Source organism: Rhinolophus ferrumequinum, chromosome 20 (genome assembly GCF_004115265.2).
Source record: "Rhinolophus ferrumequinum isolate MPI-CBG mRhiFer1 chromosome 20, mRhiFer1_v1.p, whole genome shotgun sequence".
Classification (NCBI taxonomy): Eukaryota; Metazoa; Chordata; class Mammalia; order Chiroptera; family Rhinolophidae; genus Rhinolophus; species Rhinolophus ferrumequinum.
In genome coordinates this window covers 20775596-20793986 of record NC_046303.1, presented here as the reverse complement: position 1 = coordinate 20793986, position 18391 = coordinate 20775596, and the positions used below count along the sequence as shown (strand labels likewise).

Below are 18391 nucleotides of genomic sequence, written 5' to 3'. Positions count from 1 at the left end.
GCACTTTTGAAAACAGTTCAAGATCTGCAGATGATCTGTCAATAGGGTCACTGTCAAAACAAAAGGCCTGCATGAGATAAACTCATCTTGAGAATTTTTCCCCGTTTATTGAGCTTGTATATTATTTTATGCTACTGTTTAATTTAGGTATGTTCTCAGCTATCTTTGTTAATCGATGCGCAGTTAATTCATACACTTCTGAAGATTAAGTATGATTTAACTTACAAGATGAAAGTTCTAAATAATAATTTTCAAATGAATAAATAATTTCTTTTTTCCCCTAATATTTAATTTCCTTTTGGATATATTCATAAAATATTTTTAGTGCTGTCAAACGTTTTTTATGTCCTGCATCTTTTTAAACTTCAGAATTTCAAAATCAATATTTGCATGTTTTACAAGTATAGATAAGAAGATATTTTATCATTTGACCATTTAGATACAGGAACATTCTATAGACAAGAAGGACTATTAGCATTTGTGCTTCTGTCTTTTATAGTGGTTGACATTTGTTGAAAAATTAGATTTTTGGAAATTTTTCATTACCTTTCCATTATCTCCATTACATTTCCTCTTTTGAGAAAAAAAATTTCTTGGGCTTATTCGGATTAAATTGACTCAGTACAACCTGACCTTGTGAAAGTTGAATGGTTTCCATAGAAGAATTTTATTATTTATCTCTTCTCCACCATTTTTTAAGTGAGTTAAAGAGTCATTAGAGATCAAAGTGTGTTTTGCTGCTCTGTTACCACCGAAAACTATTGAATTTTGAACCCCTGAACACTCTCTTCTAGCTGCTTTCGAAATCTATTGAACAACTGAAGCAACCAGGCAGTCACCTCGAGGAAGCAGAGGAAGAGCTTCAGGGGGACCAGGCGATGCAGGAAGACAGAGCGCCCTCTAGTGGCAACAGCACTAGGAGCGACAGCAGTGCTTGTGTGGATGACACACGGGGACAAGTTGGGGCTGTGAAGGTCAAGGAGGAACCAGTGGACAGTGATGAAGATGCTCAGATCCAGGAAATGGAATCTGGGGAGCAGGCTGCTTTTATGCAACAGGTAATAGGCAAAGATTTAGCTCCAGGATTTGTAATTAAAGTCATTATCTGAATATGGAATGCACTGCAGGTTTTGGTTAATGGATATTATTTCCTATCTGTTTATATCTCTGAATGATTTGATTTTAGTGTTTAAGGATTCTAACTAATGCAGATATATCTATATAGAGATCTCTATATATACTGATCTCTATGTAGATATCAAGGTTTCATTGAAACTCCACTGGTAAGGAAACACCTGTTACACTTAAATTATACTACATTAAGTATCCAAGTAATTAATGGGCTTTAAATCATCCCAAAGCCTGCCACACCAATTACTTCTAAGGAAAACGAACTCACTGGGTTTTTTTTGTTTGTTTGTTTGTTTGTTTGTTTTAGTTTTATCTGTTGAGATCACTGACTGCCGGATATAATTTCCCAGTCTGATCAATGAAACATTCTATTAGTTCTTGATTTGTTTTGATATGTAGAATTCAATTTTCACATCGTTGTACATAATGTATCATACTACAGTCTTGAACACTGTTAAAGGTAGTCTTCCCCTTCCTTCCTTTCTCATTTTTGTTAAGTGAAATGTTATGGCTACCATGCCAATACTCCTAGCTCACTGTATAGATTGCAGTTGAAAATATTAGGAATAGAGGTGGTTTTCAATATATAGATGCAAAGTACAGTACTATTTTAAATATTACATTATGTCTCACCTGGCACTGTTCATTTCACTTTTATCTTGTTTTATTTGATGACATTGTCTATGAAAAAACATCAAATGAAGCAGATGCAAATATCGGCAAGAAGTAATGTGCAGCTTTATGGTCTAATCAGATACTATATTGTATCTACATTTGTAGAAAACACAGTTAACAGTATGATTATTGTCTGCTATGAAGTCAAAATCATGTTGAAAAGAAGGTGTATCGTATTTTATAATCATTACCCCTAGGATCTCTTAAACATACTTCCATAATGACATGGCATATGCCATACCTTTCTGGCAAATAAAAAATTAGGAAAGCTAGGTTTAACAAAAGAACCTACCTGTACATAATGCACCTTCAGAAGGACTGTGTCCTTTGATGCTATGAAATACAAATAACTTTGAAGGCAACAGAAGACTCTGTTTATTTAAGTCAGTTCTTTGTCAGGTTCCTGCTGTTCTACAGAAAGCTGATTCTATGAGGCTGAACAGGAAATGCCTTGTGGAAACAGGAAGTCCAAGTGATTCATGTACTGGGGAATGTAGGGAGAAAAAAACGGAGGATAGTGTTTTACTCGTTCGGTTTTTAAAGGGCACTCTATGAATTGATTTATTGTCTAAGAAAATAACACCACAAGTAGGGAAATTGTTAAGGAAGCTTTTCACTGGAACATTTCCTTCATACTCCCTTTTGATATGTTTACCTTGGTTTATGGGTTTACTTTTGTTAAGCTAGTTAAAGATTCATTGTATTAAGACCCCTTTAATATGGATAATCCAAATTGACCTAGAATCTTTGTGAAGTTTTTCTATTAAAATATTTATATTTCTAAATCGGAGGTATTTTAAGGTAGTAGTATCCTGTTTCAAAGGAGATACAGCGGTTTTGCCAAATGTAGACGTTGTACAAATATATGTTATTGGCATGTATTGTTTACATTTTGCTGTGACATTTAAAAAATATTTCTTAAAAAAGGTTACTGCTAAAGATACATTATCCTTTTTTAAAAAGTCTCCATTCAAATTAAATTAACATAACTAGACGTTAGAAAGTTTAAAATTTTTCCATATAATGAAAGTCCTGATAATTTGACAAATCGCTGTAATAGGCAACACTTCCTGTTACCAACATATTTTGGTTAGTCTATTCCTTCAGATTAAAATGGCTTTTTGTCAGTTGTTTTGCATTTAAAATATGGCATTTCTAACATAAAATTGTGTATTTTTTCCATCTCATAAATATACATTTTCTTTAAAGTCTTTTTTTCAATCGCATAAAAAAGGGATAGTGCATCTTTTAAAATACATTTTATTTGGGGAGGAACATGTGGCTGAGCAGGCTTTTGTATAATATTAATATCACTTCAAAGATATGTAATCACAAACAAAAAACTATTTTTTATAATGTCATTTGAGAGAGCTTCATCAGTACAGTTGGTGGACATTAATTGTTTGAATTTGATAGTCTTTGAATTTAATTAATAAACTACCTGGAACCAGTGAAAATAAAAGCTGGACTTAATCTTAGAACTAATTGATAATTGTCTCTTTTAAAATCTACTGTATTTATTATAATTTACACCCTTAAAGGTGATCTCTTGTTTTGTGTTGTAAATATATTGTTTGTATGTTTCTCTTCTTGCCTTCTGTTATAAGTCTCTTCCTTTCTCAAATAAAGTTTTTTTTAAAAGATCCCCTTTCATACATATGGCTTTGTGTAAACTTGATATATATAATTGAATTTGAAGCTCCTGCACTAGGTCTCTTATACCAAAATATATCACCATTCTTTGTTGAAATGAGAAAATAAAGAGATTTTGAGCAGTTCTAATACCATTTAAAAAAAATAATAAATCCGACAATAATGAATTTAAACTATTTACATAGCTATTATCAACTAGCAAACACATACATAAAATTTTTTTGCATTTCATTTCCCCAGTGTGGCCTTTATCATGATATGTTACCATCTTTGATGTCAACTTCTGCATATAAAATTTTATATAAATAGATGTCAGGTCCTAACTTTGAACAACTTAAAAAATTATTTTTAAAAAGGTTAATATAATCCCTTGAATATAACAAGCACTCAATAAATGTTAAAATGAGTAATTTTCCATGTATCGTGATAGTGTTATCTATTAACAATGAGAGTCTGACCTACAAGTATAAATGGACAGTACAGAAATTTAAAGAGAAAAGAGTAATTAAATGACCTCCTCTTATATGGAAACACTTATTATAATACTAGTGTGAAAAATAAAGAGCCTGACTCAGATAAAGGGAATTGGGTCATACACATCCCAGAGGTCTTGGGGTACCTTGTTCCTCTTATGGCCAGTTGCTAGCCAAACTTATCAGTCAATATTTCATAGAGTGTTACTGTGTATTTGGTTCAATAGGTTGCAAATATTTGTTTTGTATTCTTTGATTCCCTTAATATAAACTTGAATAGAGTCATACAAATTAAAGTTACTCTAAGTCACAATAATATGGCACTAGATTGTTAATTCTGGAGCTAATATTGATTGTTACAAAAGGGATTACATTCCATCATGCCATAAATTTGATAATTTGGTCCAAATTGTGGAAATACCATTGATTTTAGTCAGGATAACCTGAAAATTGCCTTTGGACTATAAAAATTACAAGATTAACTTGGTACTAGAGATCCTCAGAAAGAGTTGGAGGAATCAGTTAGGTAACGGTTGTATACTGTATATCTGATCTCCAAAGTGTGAAGTGGCTGTTTTAATGAAAAGCATCAATTGCATGTTAGAAACTTTTTCTTCAGGAAAATAGTTTTTACCAGGACTTGAAATAAATAACCATCAGATTTTTCTCTTCTGGCAGTAAAAAGCGGCCTTCTCCTTCATGAAGGTGGCTGTTGAAATGGAGATTTCTACTTTTCATGGATCTGAGAAAGACAGTCTTTAAGAAAGTTTTATGTTTCATAATTCTTTTTGTTCCAAAGGATGTTAAAAAGGAATTCAGACACTAAACATTTTTTTTTTGAAACTTGCTCAACAGTTATATAGGAAGACAACAGTATTTTTTTTTTTAATTTGGCATTTCTTTGTGATTTTATTTTTCAAAATAATGGAAGCATGTAATTGTGGGTATGTAATTGTGGGTATATATTTGTGGGTTAACAATGATAAATAATTGAGATCTTCAAATTGTAACCAATTATAATCAGAGATTTGGAATGCAAGAGAAGGAGTTTGAGAGGTAGATTCCCTTTATAACTGATAATTTTAAAGGGAAAGTATGGGAGGGCAACCGAAGAAATCAGGCAAATAAAACAGGATATTGAGAATGTAACTTCTAAGAACTTAACAATTTAAAAAATTTCTATTCTCATTTTATAATCACTTCTTTAAGGCTTAATAAACTATAGGGTTTAGACAAGGAAACTTTAGGAGACCATCTGGATTTACAAAGATGACTTTTCGACTATTGCAAACATACAATGTAGCATGTATTGTTTTAAGCACGTTACATATATTAATTCATTTAGTCCTCACAACAACCTTATGGGTAGGTAATTATTGTCCTATTGTAGAGATGAGGGCACTGGAGCACAGAGAATTTAAATAAGATCAAGTTTACCCAGTCAGTGAAAGTCTAGCTCTGGTTTAAACCCAGGCACTCAAGAACCGGAGAGTACTTGTGCTCAAACTTTACCACCATGCTATAGTTGTGCAACAATTATTTTTTCATGTCCTATTTCATTAATTCATTGATACTTTGACTCATTTCCTCTCTCTCTCTCTCTCTCTCTCTCTCTCTCTCTCTCTCTCTCTCTCTCTCTTCCCCTCTCTCATTCTCTCTGTGCCTCTCTCTCTCCCACTGCCCATCCACCTTTCCAAACTGTTTTGAATCAATTTTCTCTTTTAAACCTTGCTATAAATTAGGAGATTAGGACTCTAATTCACAGATGAGAGATCTAATTCTTATATACGTATGTGCAACATTTTGAATCATGAAAATTTGTGAGTTTCTTTTTTCTGACCAGAGACAGTTCTGGGATGGAAAGAAAAAGAGTGACTGCACTGGGAATTAACTTTTGGGGGAGAGAACGAGAAAAGATTTCATTTAGCTTATAGCTCTTCTTCAGTACTTTTTACCTTGATTTTCAAACCAAGACTAAGAGACTCCAATTTCTAAGCCATTAGGATGCTGCCTTTTTAAAAACTTTTGACCTATCCAGGAAGCACTTGATAATCATTTTGAACTATAATAGTCTGTATAAAATGTTGTGAGAAAGGAAAATAGGGACATTTGTGCTAGCCTGCCTAGGTGGTTTTCCAATTGAAAGGTGCATAGAAATCCCCTTGAAGGAAGCTGTTGACAATTCAGATTCTGACCACACCCCCCAGGGGTTCTGATTCTGTTGTCCTGACAGGAAGCCCAGGAATCTACATTTTTCAAGCCCTTTGGGAGAATCTGATTCAGAAACGGTGTTCTGGAGATGGCCAGGAGCCCTAAACCACTTCCTGAAATATGGCCTGATTTTTCATAGTTTTACCTAAGAGTCTTGGGTTCTCTAATTCATAGTTTCCAAAATAGACTCTCTCACATTTCTTGTATATTTTTCTGTTCCATCTGCATTTTAACTCAACTATAGATTATTCTCACTGTGTTTATTGCTATTATTTCTTTCATAATATTTGTCCTTTTTTGCTTATTTTTCTCTTCTAATAGAAATAATTTCTTAGTGTTTTCGTAAAGTATTAATTCACCAAGACTTGGCAAACTATTTTTCTTCCCCATTTCTCAGCTACTTGTTGTATGTTGGTTTTTTTTTTTTTTAAATTGAGATGAAGTTTATATAACATAAAATTCACCATTTTAATCGTTTTCAAGTGTACAGTTCAGTGGTTGTAGTATATTCATACGACTGCAGCCATACGACTAATTCCAGAACATTTTCATCAACTCAGAGAGATCCTGTACGAATTAAGCAGTCACTCCCCACTCCTCACCCCTCCCCGCCCTTTGGCAACTACTAATTTACTTTATGTCTCTGTGGATTTATGTATTGTGGACGATTCATATAAGTGAAATCATACATTACGTGCCCTTTTGTGTGTCTGGCTTCTTTCACTTTGCATAGCGTTTTCAAGGTTCGTCCACATGATAGCATGTATCAGTACTTCATTCTTTTTATGGCTGAATAATATGCCACGGTATGAATATACTATATTTTGTTTAACCATTGATGAGTTGATGGACACTTGGACTGTTTTCATTTTGAGGCTATTATGAGTAATGATGCTCTGAACATTCCTGTACAAGTTTTGTGTTAACATATGTCTGTAGTTCTCTTGTGTACATACCTAGTTAGGAGTGAAATTGCTGGATCATATGGTGACTCTGTTTAACTTTTGAGGATTGGCCAAATTGTTTCACACAGTGGCCTGTTTTACATTCCCACTAGCAATGGAAGAGGGGTTCCACTTCTCCACATCATCTCCAACACTTGTTATTTTTCTTTTCTTTTTTTCTTTTTTTTTTTTGTCGCTAGCCTCGTGGATGTGAAGTACTAGCCTATTGCTTTGATTTCTGTCTCACTAATGACTAATGGTATTGAACATCTTTTCATTTGCTTATTGGACATTGGTACATCTTTGGAGAAATGTCTGTTGAAGTCCTTTGCCCATTTTTAAATCGGCTTGCTTGTCTTTTTGTTGTTGAGTTGCAAAGAGTATTTAAATATATGCTGGATACAAGACTATTATCAGATATATGAGTTGCAAATATTTTTTCCCATTGTGTGGGATAGTCTTTTATTTTCCTGATAGTGTCCTTTGATGCACAAACACTTTACATTTTGTTAAAGTCTAGTTTTATCTATTTTTCTTTTTCTTTTATTGCTTACGCTTTTAGTGTCATGTTTAAGAAACAGGTGCCTAGTCCAATGTCACAAAGATTTACCCCTATGTTTCCTTGTAAGAATTTTATAATTTTAGCATTTACTTTTAGGTCTTTGATCCATTTTGAGTTATGTACATTTTTGTTTTAATATTCTCTCCGTTTGAGTGATTTTTAATGAGATAAGAACTTAACTGGTGGACTCCATTTTCTCATGCATCAGTTTTGTTTTCCTTATTTCTAGTTGATTTTGGTCTTGCTTTTCTGCCTTTCCTTTCGCTGCTTCTTATTGCTTCCTAGCATTTTATTTTGATTTTTTCTTCTCAATGAATCATTTAAATGCTACAATATTGATGTTTATTATACCTAATATAAACTGAAGAAAACATTAAGTTTATTTTTTCTAATGCCTTTATTTTCTGGTGACTTTTACAAACTAAATCGGAGTTATTTTTCATTTATATGGCTTTAATTTTTACCCTGGTTATTCATTTCTATTTATGCCTACTTTGCACTTAAGTTTTATGTTGAACTAATGTTCGTGTCTTTGCTTTGAACTTTGTGCCTCTGTTGACAGAATTTCTGCGAAGATCCCTATATGTATTGTCCAAACTGGTAGATCTATTGAAAATTTAAAATGTACAAATTGAGTTATGTTTTAAGTGTAAATACACACCAGATTTCAAAGACATAGTATATAATGTATATTAATATTGAAGTAACAAAGATGTATATTGATTACATATTAAAATGATAATATTTTAATAGATTACGTTACATAACATTATTAAAATTAATCTTACCTGCTTTCTTTTACTTTTTTAATGTGACTATTAGAAAATTTAAGATTTAGGTATGTGGCTTGCATTTGTGGCTCACATATTTTCTACTGTAAAATGCTGCTTTAGATCATCTTTCTCTCCTTTTATATTATGTTAATAGACCTCTTACTACATCACTTTGGAAAGCAGTGGGCTATAAAACCTGAACAAATGAATATTTGCTCTTGCCAGTATCTTTCTATTGCTGTTACTTAATCTAACATAGAGGCATACAATTTTAGTGTTGAAAGAGATCTGCAGCATCTTAAGGGTTTAGGGGTTTAAATATCTCTTTGTTTTGTACCTTAAAGGCAACTCAAAGTCTATTAAGTTTTATTAATACTATCAGTCCTAAGGACAATTCACTTAATGCTTTGCTGTCATCTCAACGTTAGTAAATTCACCATCTGTAAAACATGTTTTTTTCGAGCTCTTCTTTTTCTGTCAGTGGAACCACCATTTAGACACCGGATAACTATGAATTCATCTTTGATTGTCTCCTCTTCTTTATCTCTTATAAGCAATTGGTACTCCTATTCCTGATTTCAAGCCATCATATCACTTTATCTTTGGCTTTGCTTTCCCTAGTCACTACCTTAATACTAAAATGAATTTCTTCTTTTATCATTGCAATAACCTCTTTCCACATCAGTGTGATCTGTATACAAATTCAATTAACTTACTGTAAAATACCAATATCATTGTTCCATCCTTTATGGCAGAACCTACAATATCTTCTGAATTGTTTCATCTGAATGATATCGCTGAGTTTCAGCCCTCATAATTTGACCTTTATTCCCTTTATTCTCTGACCAAGCACTCATCCCTCCCAATCTAATTTAATCACTTAACATGTGTAGCAAATTTTCATCTTGGGGCTCCAAACTCATGGGTTTCATCACGCTTTTCTCCCTATGTGGAAATCCTGTAACTTCCTTTTCCACATTCTCCTTTTCTCCTTTATGCCATCTGAACTCTTCAACCAACTTGGAATCAGTTCCATACAATTTACCATGTAATTTTTTTTTCATTACCTGTGTGTCATTATGTCTTTTTGCCTTTTGAAGCCAGGGAAAACATAGTATACAGTGTTCCTAGCACCACACAATGAATGTGTGAAGTGCTCAATTAAACTTCTTTGAATGATTTTTGTTTCACATTTCTCTTATTCAGATTTCTTAATGGCTAAAGTACACTTTCTTCCATTTTATGATTATAAGCTCACTTTTGTTTTCTGTGTGAAATGAAGAATCATATTTATTGTTTTGGACTGTTTCTTGTACTGTATGTCCGCATTAGTAATGTTTTCTTTAAGCTCACTCTAGTAAGAATAGTGGCTATTTAATTTTCATTTTCAGCCAGGGGTAAAGGATGGAAATGTTTTTCTTGATGAATTTATAATTTAACGTTACCAAGACTCAATTGATTTTTCGTAATTTATATTCTATATGAATCTTTGCTTATTACTTCGATTGTACTATGTGACACGTTTTAGATAAAATTACAGCATCGAATAATTTTCATGGTCTCTTTAGCATATTTTTTTATATCCATGTATTCTATAGATAATTTTTGAAAGTTGGAGCTTGGAAAGAAGACAAAATGATTCATATTAATCTTAAAAAGTTAATCAGTTTCACTTTATGCATATTTAAATAAAGAAAACCATTACTGAACATGGAAATTAATATGTTGTTTTGACTACGTATGCATCAAACTTGAACAGTGGCTTCTTTTCTTGTCTTTGTGTGGAACTGCCTTACAGATGTATCTGCTAGTGGTTATGATGCCGATTCTATAATTGGACTTCAGGAGTTTCTACTTCATCCATTAGCAACTCTACCTGAAGCAAATTACTTAATTCTGCCAATCCTCAGTTTACTCATTTGTTAAAGGTGATTAACAATTGCATTTTTTTGTTGTTGGGGTGTTGTGAGGTTTCAATGGATTCATGTATGTAAATAATATAATATGTGGTAGCAGATTTGGTGCAGGGTACAAGTGAGCATTTGCTGTAAATGTCAGTGTTAACAACATTACTAAGAACTTGGAACTTCAGTAACTTTCTCCGTGGTAGGAACGTTTCTCACATTCAGTTTCTCTTGTTAATAATGAATAACTTGCTCTTCAGTTAAAAATCCATCAATAAAAATCCATCCTAGGACAGTGCTTCCCTACCTTTTTATGTCGCAGCACACATAGAAAATGCCAGTATGTGTACAGACTAGGTGACTGCAGGTGGCTGTCAACATTGACTCATCTGTAACCCTTTCTCGCTCTCTCCTAGGGCGATACCCAGGTTGAGGTGATCTTTGGGAGATCCTGGGAATACATTACTTCTCTTCTTCCTCTCCACTCATTTGCCTTCTATCTCCTTTACCTCCCATAAAAAGAAGCCCATTTTTTTAAAATCAGATTTCAACTAAGGATTCGTCAAATTTAAACCAACTCTAGGTATGAATGATCAACCTAGTGATCTTTATGCTAAAGAATGTATTTAGAAAAATATATTGATCAGGAAGAGAATCTTCAGATAAGTTCTATCTAAGCCCCGCTGTCCTCTGAAGTTAATTCCCACCCCATTATCAGCAGCAAGGCTGTCAATCAGAAAATTGGCCTCCCCTGTAGCCTACAAGGGGTTTTTCTTCTAACAGTTGCATGGGGCTCTGCCTGTCTTTGGAGTCAGCATGAAATAAGTAAGTGCAGACGCTCTTTGATTTACCAGGATTAGATCCTAGTAAACTCATCATAAGTTGAAAACAGCGATAAGTCGAAAATGCATTTAATACTACAGTGTAGAGTATCGGTTGTTTACCCCGGTATTCATGTCTCTCGCCCAGTATCGTGGGAGAGTCTACCCTATTTCCTATCTCTAGCCGAGGAAACAATCAGAATTTGAACGGTTTCTACTGAATTCATATCGCTTTCGCAGCATCGTAAAGTCAAAAAATCGTAAGTCAAACCATTGTAAATCGGGGACTCTCTGTACTCAACTTTTCCGTGTCTTTGCTTTTTAACAGACGCTCTGAAAATCTTTTTTTTTTTTTTTTTTTTTTTTTTGGCACGGGATGAGGGGAGGTGGGAAGGGTTTTTTTCTGTCCCAAGGATTGGTGAATGTTAAATTATTAAATTCGGTAGTTCCATCTGGGTAGTTAAATATTAAATTATGGTAGTTCCATCTGGGAACAAGAAATCCTGCAGCGATTTCTTGATTTTAAGTAAATTGCTCACTAATTTTGAATAGCCATCAGCCCTCTCTTTACTACCTTCATTTAACACGGCAAAGAATAAGCCTATTTTACATTTTCAGCATCTTACATATGTTTTGGTCATGATGGTGGTGATATCAAATCCCTCTTCATACTTTACGAAGTAAAGTAAATTTAACAATTTTCTGGTGCATATTTTAAATAGTTTGATATTTGTTTTATTAGTTGAATCATCTGACAAACTTTTGAAAATATATTCAATTGATTCCTTTATTTTTTTAAATTTTCTTTACCTCATACAAACTTTAAGCAGCTCCATATATTTTATACCTTTATATATGACACTGGTTGGTTATTTCTCAATATGATATTCTTCTAGATATGGAAATAGGTTAAAAAAAAATTCCCAGAAAGAAGCTCTTCTAGGGATTCAGTAAAGTCCAATTTCTAATGCCCGAGGTTCTCCCCAACTATAATAATTTGTATTAAAATTTAGAAATGATATTTTTACTTCGGTTACTTTAGCTCCTTAAATCTTACTTTTTTAATCTACTTTTTTGAAATATAATTCACATACAAAAATCCACTCATTATGTATGTACAGTTTTGTGAATTTTGACAAATGTATGCATCATAACCTAGATATAGAATATTTATATCCAAAGATTTCCCTCCTCTTCCTTTTTAATCAAGTCCCACCCTCCACTCTCCACTAAGCTCAAGGCAATCATTCATTGGTTTTCTGTCTCGCTGTGCATTACTTTTTATTTTTCTAGAATCTCTTATATATCAGCCATGTAAAAAGTGTCTGTGATATTTTCTGTCTGGATTTTTATTTATTTTATTTATTTATTTTTTTTTCCAGTCAGAAAATGCTTCCAGATCCATCCAAGTGTGTCTCAGTAATATGGTCTTTTTCATTGCTGGGTAGTGTCCATTATATGGATATGCCACAATTCGTTTAAACATTCATCTCTCCATGGAAATGTTGGTTATTTCCAGGTGTGGGTGATTATGAGTAAAGCTGCTATGAATATTCAATACCAGTCTAGGTAGACATTTGTCTATTTGTCTTTATTTCTTTGGGGTAAATACCTAGAAGTGTAATTGTTGAGTTGTATGCTAAGTGTTTGTTTAACTTTGTGAGAAACTGCCAAATTACTTTGGATTGGTAGTTATTTTACATTCTCATCAACATTGTATTTAGAGTTCCTGTTACCGACACTCGGTATTGTCAGATATTTTTTAAACTTTATGCATTCTAGTGGATGTGTAGTAGAATCTCATCATGGTTTTATGTTGTGCTTCCCTGATGTCATCTTTTCATGTGCTTACTGACCATTTGTATATCTTCCTTAGTAAATTGTTGATTCAGCTACATTGCCCGTTTTTGGATTGGATGTCTGCTTTTTATTATTAGTTACAGGAGTAACATAGATTCTGGATTCAGTCCATTTCTAGATATACTATGTGTTGCAAATATTTTCACCTAGCCCATAGCTTGTCTTTTATTTTGAAGAGCACAATGTTTTAATTTTGATGGATCCAATTGTATTGATTTTTTTGTTCAATGGTTAGTGCTTTAGTGTCCTACCTAAGAAAGATTTACTTCCATTTCTTCTTCTAGTTTAGTTTTTACATTCAAGGCAAAGCATTTTGAGCCTATAATTTTGTGTATGATGTGAAGAAAGGCTGAGGTTCATTATCTTACAAAGATACCCAAGTTTTTCAGTACCAGTTTTCAAAAAGATTATCCTTGTTCCTTTTAATTATTCTGTTGCCATTTTTAGAAATCAGTTGAACATATGTGTAAGCAAATTTCTGAACTCTTTTATTCCATTGCTTTATATGTCTAACTTTGCACCAGTACCATGGAATGTGGATTACTATTGCTTTATAGCAAGTCTTAAAATCACGTGGTGTATTTTTCCTCTACTTGTTTTTAAGATTTTCTTATTGCTGGTTTTCAGCAACTTGATTATTATTTGCCTTAATGCAGTTTTCTTTGTATCCTGCTTTGGTTCACTGAGCTTCGTGTATGTGTCGGTTTGCACTTTTTAAATTTTTGGAAATTGTGAGTTTTTGTCCTTTTCTTTTGGGACTCCAATTACACCTACGGTAGACAACTTGATATTGTCTCACTAGTCTGTAAATCCCTGTACATGTTTTTCTTCTTCTTCTCTCTCTTTCAATTTGAATAGTTTCTATTGCTATCGTCTTTTTTCTGGTGGATAAACTTTTATTCACGTCCAAAATTTCTTTGTTTAAGATACTGTATTTTTTTAGACCTATTTCATTTGGTTCTTTTATATATTTTCCATCTTTTATATATTTTCCATCCTCCTTATATATATGATTTCCTTTAAATCCTTGAATATATTTATAATATTCATTTTAACATCCTTTTCTATTGACTCTCTTGTCTCTGCCATTTCTGTGTCTTTTATCAGTGCTTAATTTTTCTCTTGAATATTGTTCTTATTTTCCAGCCCCTTTTACTGTCTAGTAAATATTTGTTAGATAGCAGACAATTTAAATTTGTTGTCTTTCTTTAAAGATTATTGATCACATTGAAACTTTCAAGACTTGATTTTAAGTTTTGTTAGGGCAGGTCTATAGTAGCCTTGACTCTCAACCAGCCCTCTCTCCCTCTCTCTCTCTCTCTCTCTCTCTCTCTCTCTCTCTCTCTCTCTCTCTCTCTCTCTCTCTCTCTCTCTCTCTCTCCTCTCTTCTCTCTTCTGTCTCCTCTCTCCTCGAGACCTCCTCTCTCCTCTCTTGTCTCTCTCTCGCTATCTATGAGTTCTCTGGGCCTCTATTGAATGTCCTGGGTGTTTACAGGGATGGATGACCCCCAGGGATTTATCAGTTTTAGCCTAGGGCCACGGGGCAGGAATGAGGATTCAGTAAAGGTGTGAAGAGATAAATATATCCATTGGGGAGAGCAGGATGGGGAGAAGAGCTGGCTCAGCTCTTTCTTAAGACTGGCTTCATGTTAGAAGTTGGTCACTTACTGGCTCCTATCAAGTCAGTTCTTCTATGTGGCTTGACTGTGTTCTCCTAGACTTTGAATTTGTTGGATTTTGGTTATCTTTACATTCAAATATTAATGTTGACAGCAGACACGGGCAAACAAACAGTAATAATTGCGTATTGGTTTCTGGCGTAGTACACAAACACAGACTGAACAGGCATTGCTGACCCATGTATATTGGTTGATATTTGGTCCTACAATTATATGGAATAAACCCAGTAAAAAACAGTAATATTGACTTTCAAAACCTTTCAAATTTGTTTAAAAAGTTAGATATTGTCTCTCTCTCTCTCTTTTTCTGAGTAATATTGAACCCCTATAAACTGGGTGTGTTTTTGTAGGAAAAGATTATGTATACTATAATTTTATTAAATCATGGTCCATTAATTCAATCAACTCTTTCATACAGTAAGACATAATAAATCTAGTTAAAATTCTTAAATTCAAGTTAGTAAAGCATGACTATGGAATATTTATAATATTGGAATACTGGCTACCATAAATGTAATTTTTACCTAAAAAGATTGAATACTGCTTACATTTTTTATTATTACATATTTAATGTATGTTGTCTTATACATTTCTGTTTAAACAGACAAGCCATGGTATGCACTGATTCTGAATCTGCTGTGTCTCTAAGTTAAAATTATCTTGCAATCTTCTATTTTGAGATCCTTAAGAAAGCAGTTTCCTTGTCTCTATTTTTCCATCATAATACTTTATCTAAAATGACAATTACTATTTCATAGTTTCTGTTCTTTACATTAGAAATCAAGGCTAATGAAAACCATAATTGATACAAATGAGTAGTACCTACTAACCCAGGGAAATTCTTGTAGAAATATGAAGTATGGATGTATTTAAAATAATGTTATCTTAAAGAAAAGCCTAGAACTACAGTAGCAAACTTACAGAAAATTCTGTTATTGGGTAAGAAATTATGGGGAGCATAGGAGAAGAGTTTGCTGAAGACATTCCAAAGGCTTTGTGCATTTTTTCAGTTTACCTCTTACTTTTCAGTTGGGGGGTGGGAAGGGGTAAGATATAAAAGTAGTGGAAAATGAGCAATAAATTTTATTTTAACTTCAATTCAGAAGTGTTGAGGTTTTGATTTAATTCGGTGTAGAATTGTGTCCTCAATGCACTAAGAATATTGGCTTAAGTTAAAGTGTTGGTAATGCTTGAGGGGTGGGGGAGCCTTTTTTTTCCATCCTATTTAATTGCCATGGGCTTTTGGATGGCTCCTAAAGTGAATTAGGAAGTTCTTAGACATTTGGCATTGAAGTGCAGGCCCAGGGAGTTTATGTGGATATACAGCTTCTGATTCTTGGATGGTGTGTTGATACTGTATATTTTTAATGGTTACATTTTTCCTTGACTAGTATAAAAGATTTACTGTTACAGTTTGTGTGTGGCCAGGCAGTGGCAAATGGAAAAGCTGTTTCCTGCTATTTAATTTAATTAGCCCAATCACGTGCCAGCCTTCGGGCATGTCACTTTGGACCTCTGTGGCTCTTTGTCTGTCAAAGAGATGGACAATATCGTGGCTTTGTTTGGTTGCTGGGCATGCTGCAGATAAAACCACTGAAATTCTGACTGTTTGTTTAACCAAATCTTTGCATTTTTACCATTTGGCTTTCATTTTCTTTTACAAAAAAAGATGACATTTTGGCCTTGAGAAGGTAAAAAATAAATATTGAGAATCTGAAGAAGAGCTGTTGCTCTTTGTGGCTTAATGTGGTGTTGAGAATATCATCATTTTCTAATCAGAAATTTTTAGTTAAGTTCGTTACTAATTTTTTTAGTAGAAACTCAAGATAATCATCATTGAATCATTTTAACCCTAACTTCTTAGCTAAGAAACTGTCATTTTATTTATTTTATTGTATTTAATTTTTAAGGAGGGTGCAGCTCAACAGTGGCCCATGTGGGGATCAAACTGGCAACCTTGGTGTTATAAGCACCACGCTTTAACCAACTGAGCTAACCCGCCTCCCCTGACAGACTGTTATTTTAAATCAAGCCTCCTTTTTTTGGTTCATATATATATATTTAATGTGATTTTCTTCATCTCGACAAATCTTTAAATATTTCAGTAAGTTTATTATTGAAGAAGAAGATATTTCATTTGATGTTTTGGGTAAGAATATTTTAGTTTTCTTTTGGTTTCATAGAAAGTGGTTAACATGTTTAGTCACTTTAAGAATTGTTCCCAACATATTAGTCTTTCTTTCAAGGTCAACATTTTCTCTTTTAATTTTTAATTGGTATGTTCAAAGTTTAATAATTCTCTTCAATCATATGTAAGTCACTATTAAAGTCCTAATATTTTTTCAAGCTTTAACCTTGGTGAAAAATATGTGAACAGAAACAGAAGATTAACAAATACATTCTGCAATTTAGGAATCTGATTTGCAATGAGGACTTCTGCCTAAATTTCCAGCTGAATTAACAACAACATCCCTGAGTCAGAGTGAGTTGTCCAAGATAATAAACTTAATATCTACATTTAAAATGAGATTGTCCCAAATTTGACATTCTTAACGCTTTTGCCACGACGGTCAGATATATCCGAATGAATATTTCCATCTTCTGATTGTTGATGGAAACATCCAGAAAAGAAGTTTAGGAAAGCAGGTGTACATGTTTCTATATTTTTGTGTTTTCCAAGAATGCATAACAATAGGACATTTTTATACATAAAAATTTCATTTATATACGAAGCAGCTCAAATTGTTATTAAATGCATAAAATAGTCAAAATATCAATTTTTTGTTTTTTTGTGGATTTCTGACACATTTTGGGGAAAAACTTGAAATCAATTAACACAGCAAAGAGTTAATTAAGTTACACACATGCACAGTTTAGAACTCCAAGAAGATTTGCATGTGCTGTTGGTGCACTGAGACAGAACATCTAGTCAGCATGCACCACGGTACTAGGAGCCAAGATACAGCCCCTACCCTCTGACATCTCTTGACCTTTGGAGCAACCATAGGGCATACACTGAATAAATGACAATCGGTCTCATCTTTGTTCTAAAACTATTAGATGTATTACTTTTCAATATGTTAGGAATTTTTAAGAGAATTATTGCAGATTGGACTTGGATAGCATTTGCAAATAAGAGCTTTACCTTTGATCTATTTTTAATTTTAAAAATGTTAAGAGGCAACAGAAAAGGAAATTCAAATCTAAATATGTAAATCTCTTAACTAACATAATTCTTAAACATAAGTTACGTTAATAATACTGGCATTTATAAAGACCTCATAATTCATATGGCTGCCACCACCCATGCAAAGTATGAGTCTTATTAGGGACCCAGGAGCTGCATGGATTTTATGTTTTGTTTAAGGGCAAACATCAACAACAAAGTGAAAGCTGTGCTATTATCTTCTAATGGTTTTCATCCTCAATTCTTCAAAATAATTATACTTAAATATTCAATCATTGTATCTATTTTCAGACTCATTGTATTTTATAGATTTTTTTATGTATGATTAAGTTTTCATTTTCTTTTAAATACATGTTTAAAGTGTGATTTTTCTAAGGGCACACACATACAACCACACAATGATTTTAGAATGAAGTAGTATCCACTTAAGAAAATCCACCTTGCTGGTAACTTTTTAAGAATGAATCTATTTTTAATATTGAGACACATCCATATTCTCTACAGAAAATAAACTTATA

The 18391-nt window shown here is 33.1% G+C and overlaps 1 protein-coding gene across 8 annotated transcripts in view; it reads left to right on the top strand.

The window, feature by feature from the left end:
- HDAC9 (histone deacetylase 9) overlaps positions 1–18391 on the top strand; it is a 664661-nt gene that overhangs the window by 344730 nt on the left and 301540 nt on the right. For 7 of the 8 annotated variants that reach the window (XM_033088749.1, XM_033088746.1, XM_033088751.1 and 4 more), the window contains one exon: positions 795–3395. In XM_033088749.1, the coding sequence (XP_032944640.1) occupies positions 795–1109 (315 nt within the window). In that variant the 3' untranslated portion in view covers positions 1110–3395. Of the gene's footprint in view, positions 1–794; positions 3396–18391 lie in introns of those variants that run through there. The other variant, XM_033088745.1, reaches the window with a different exon arrangement.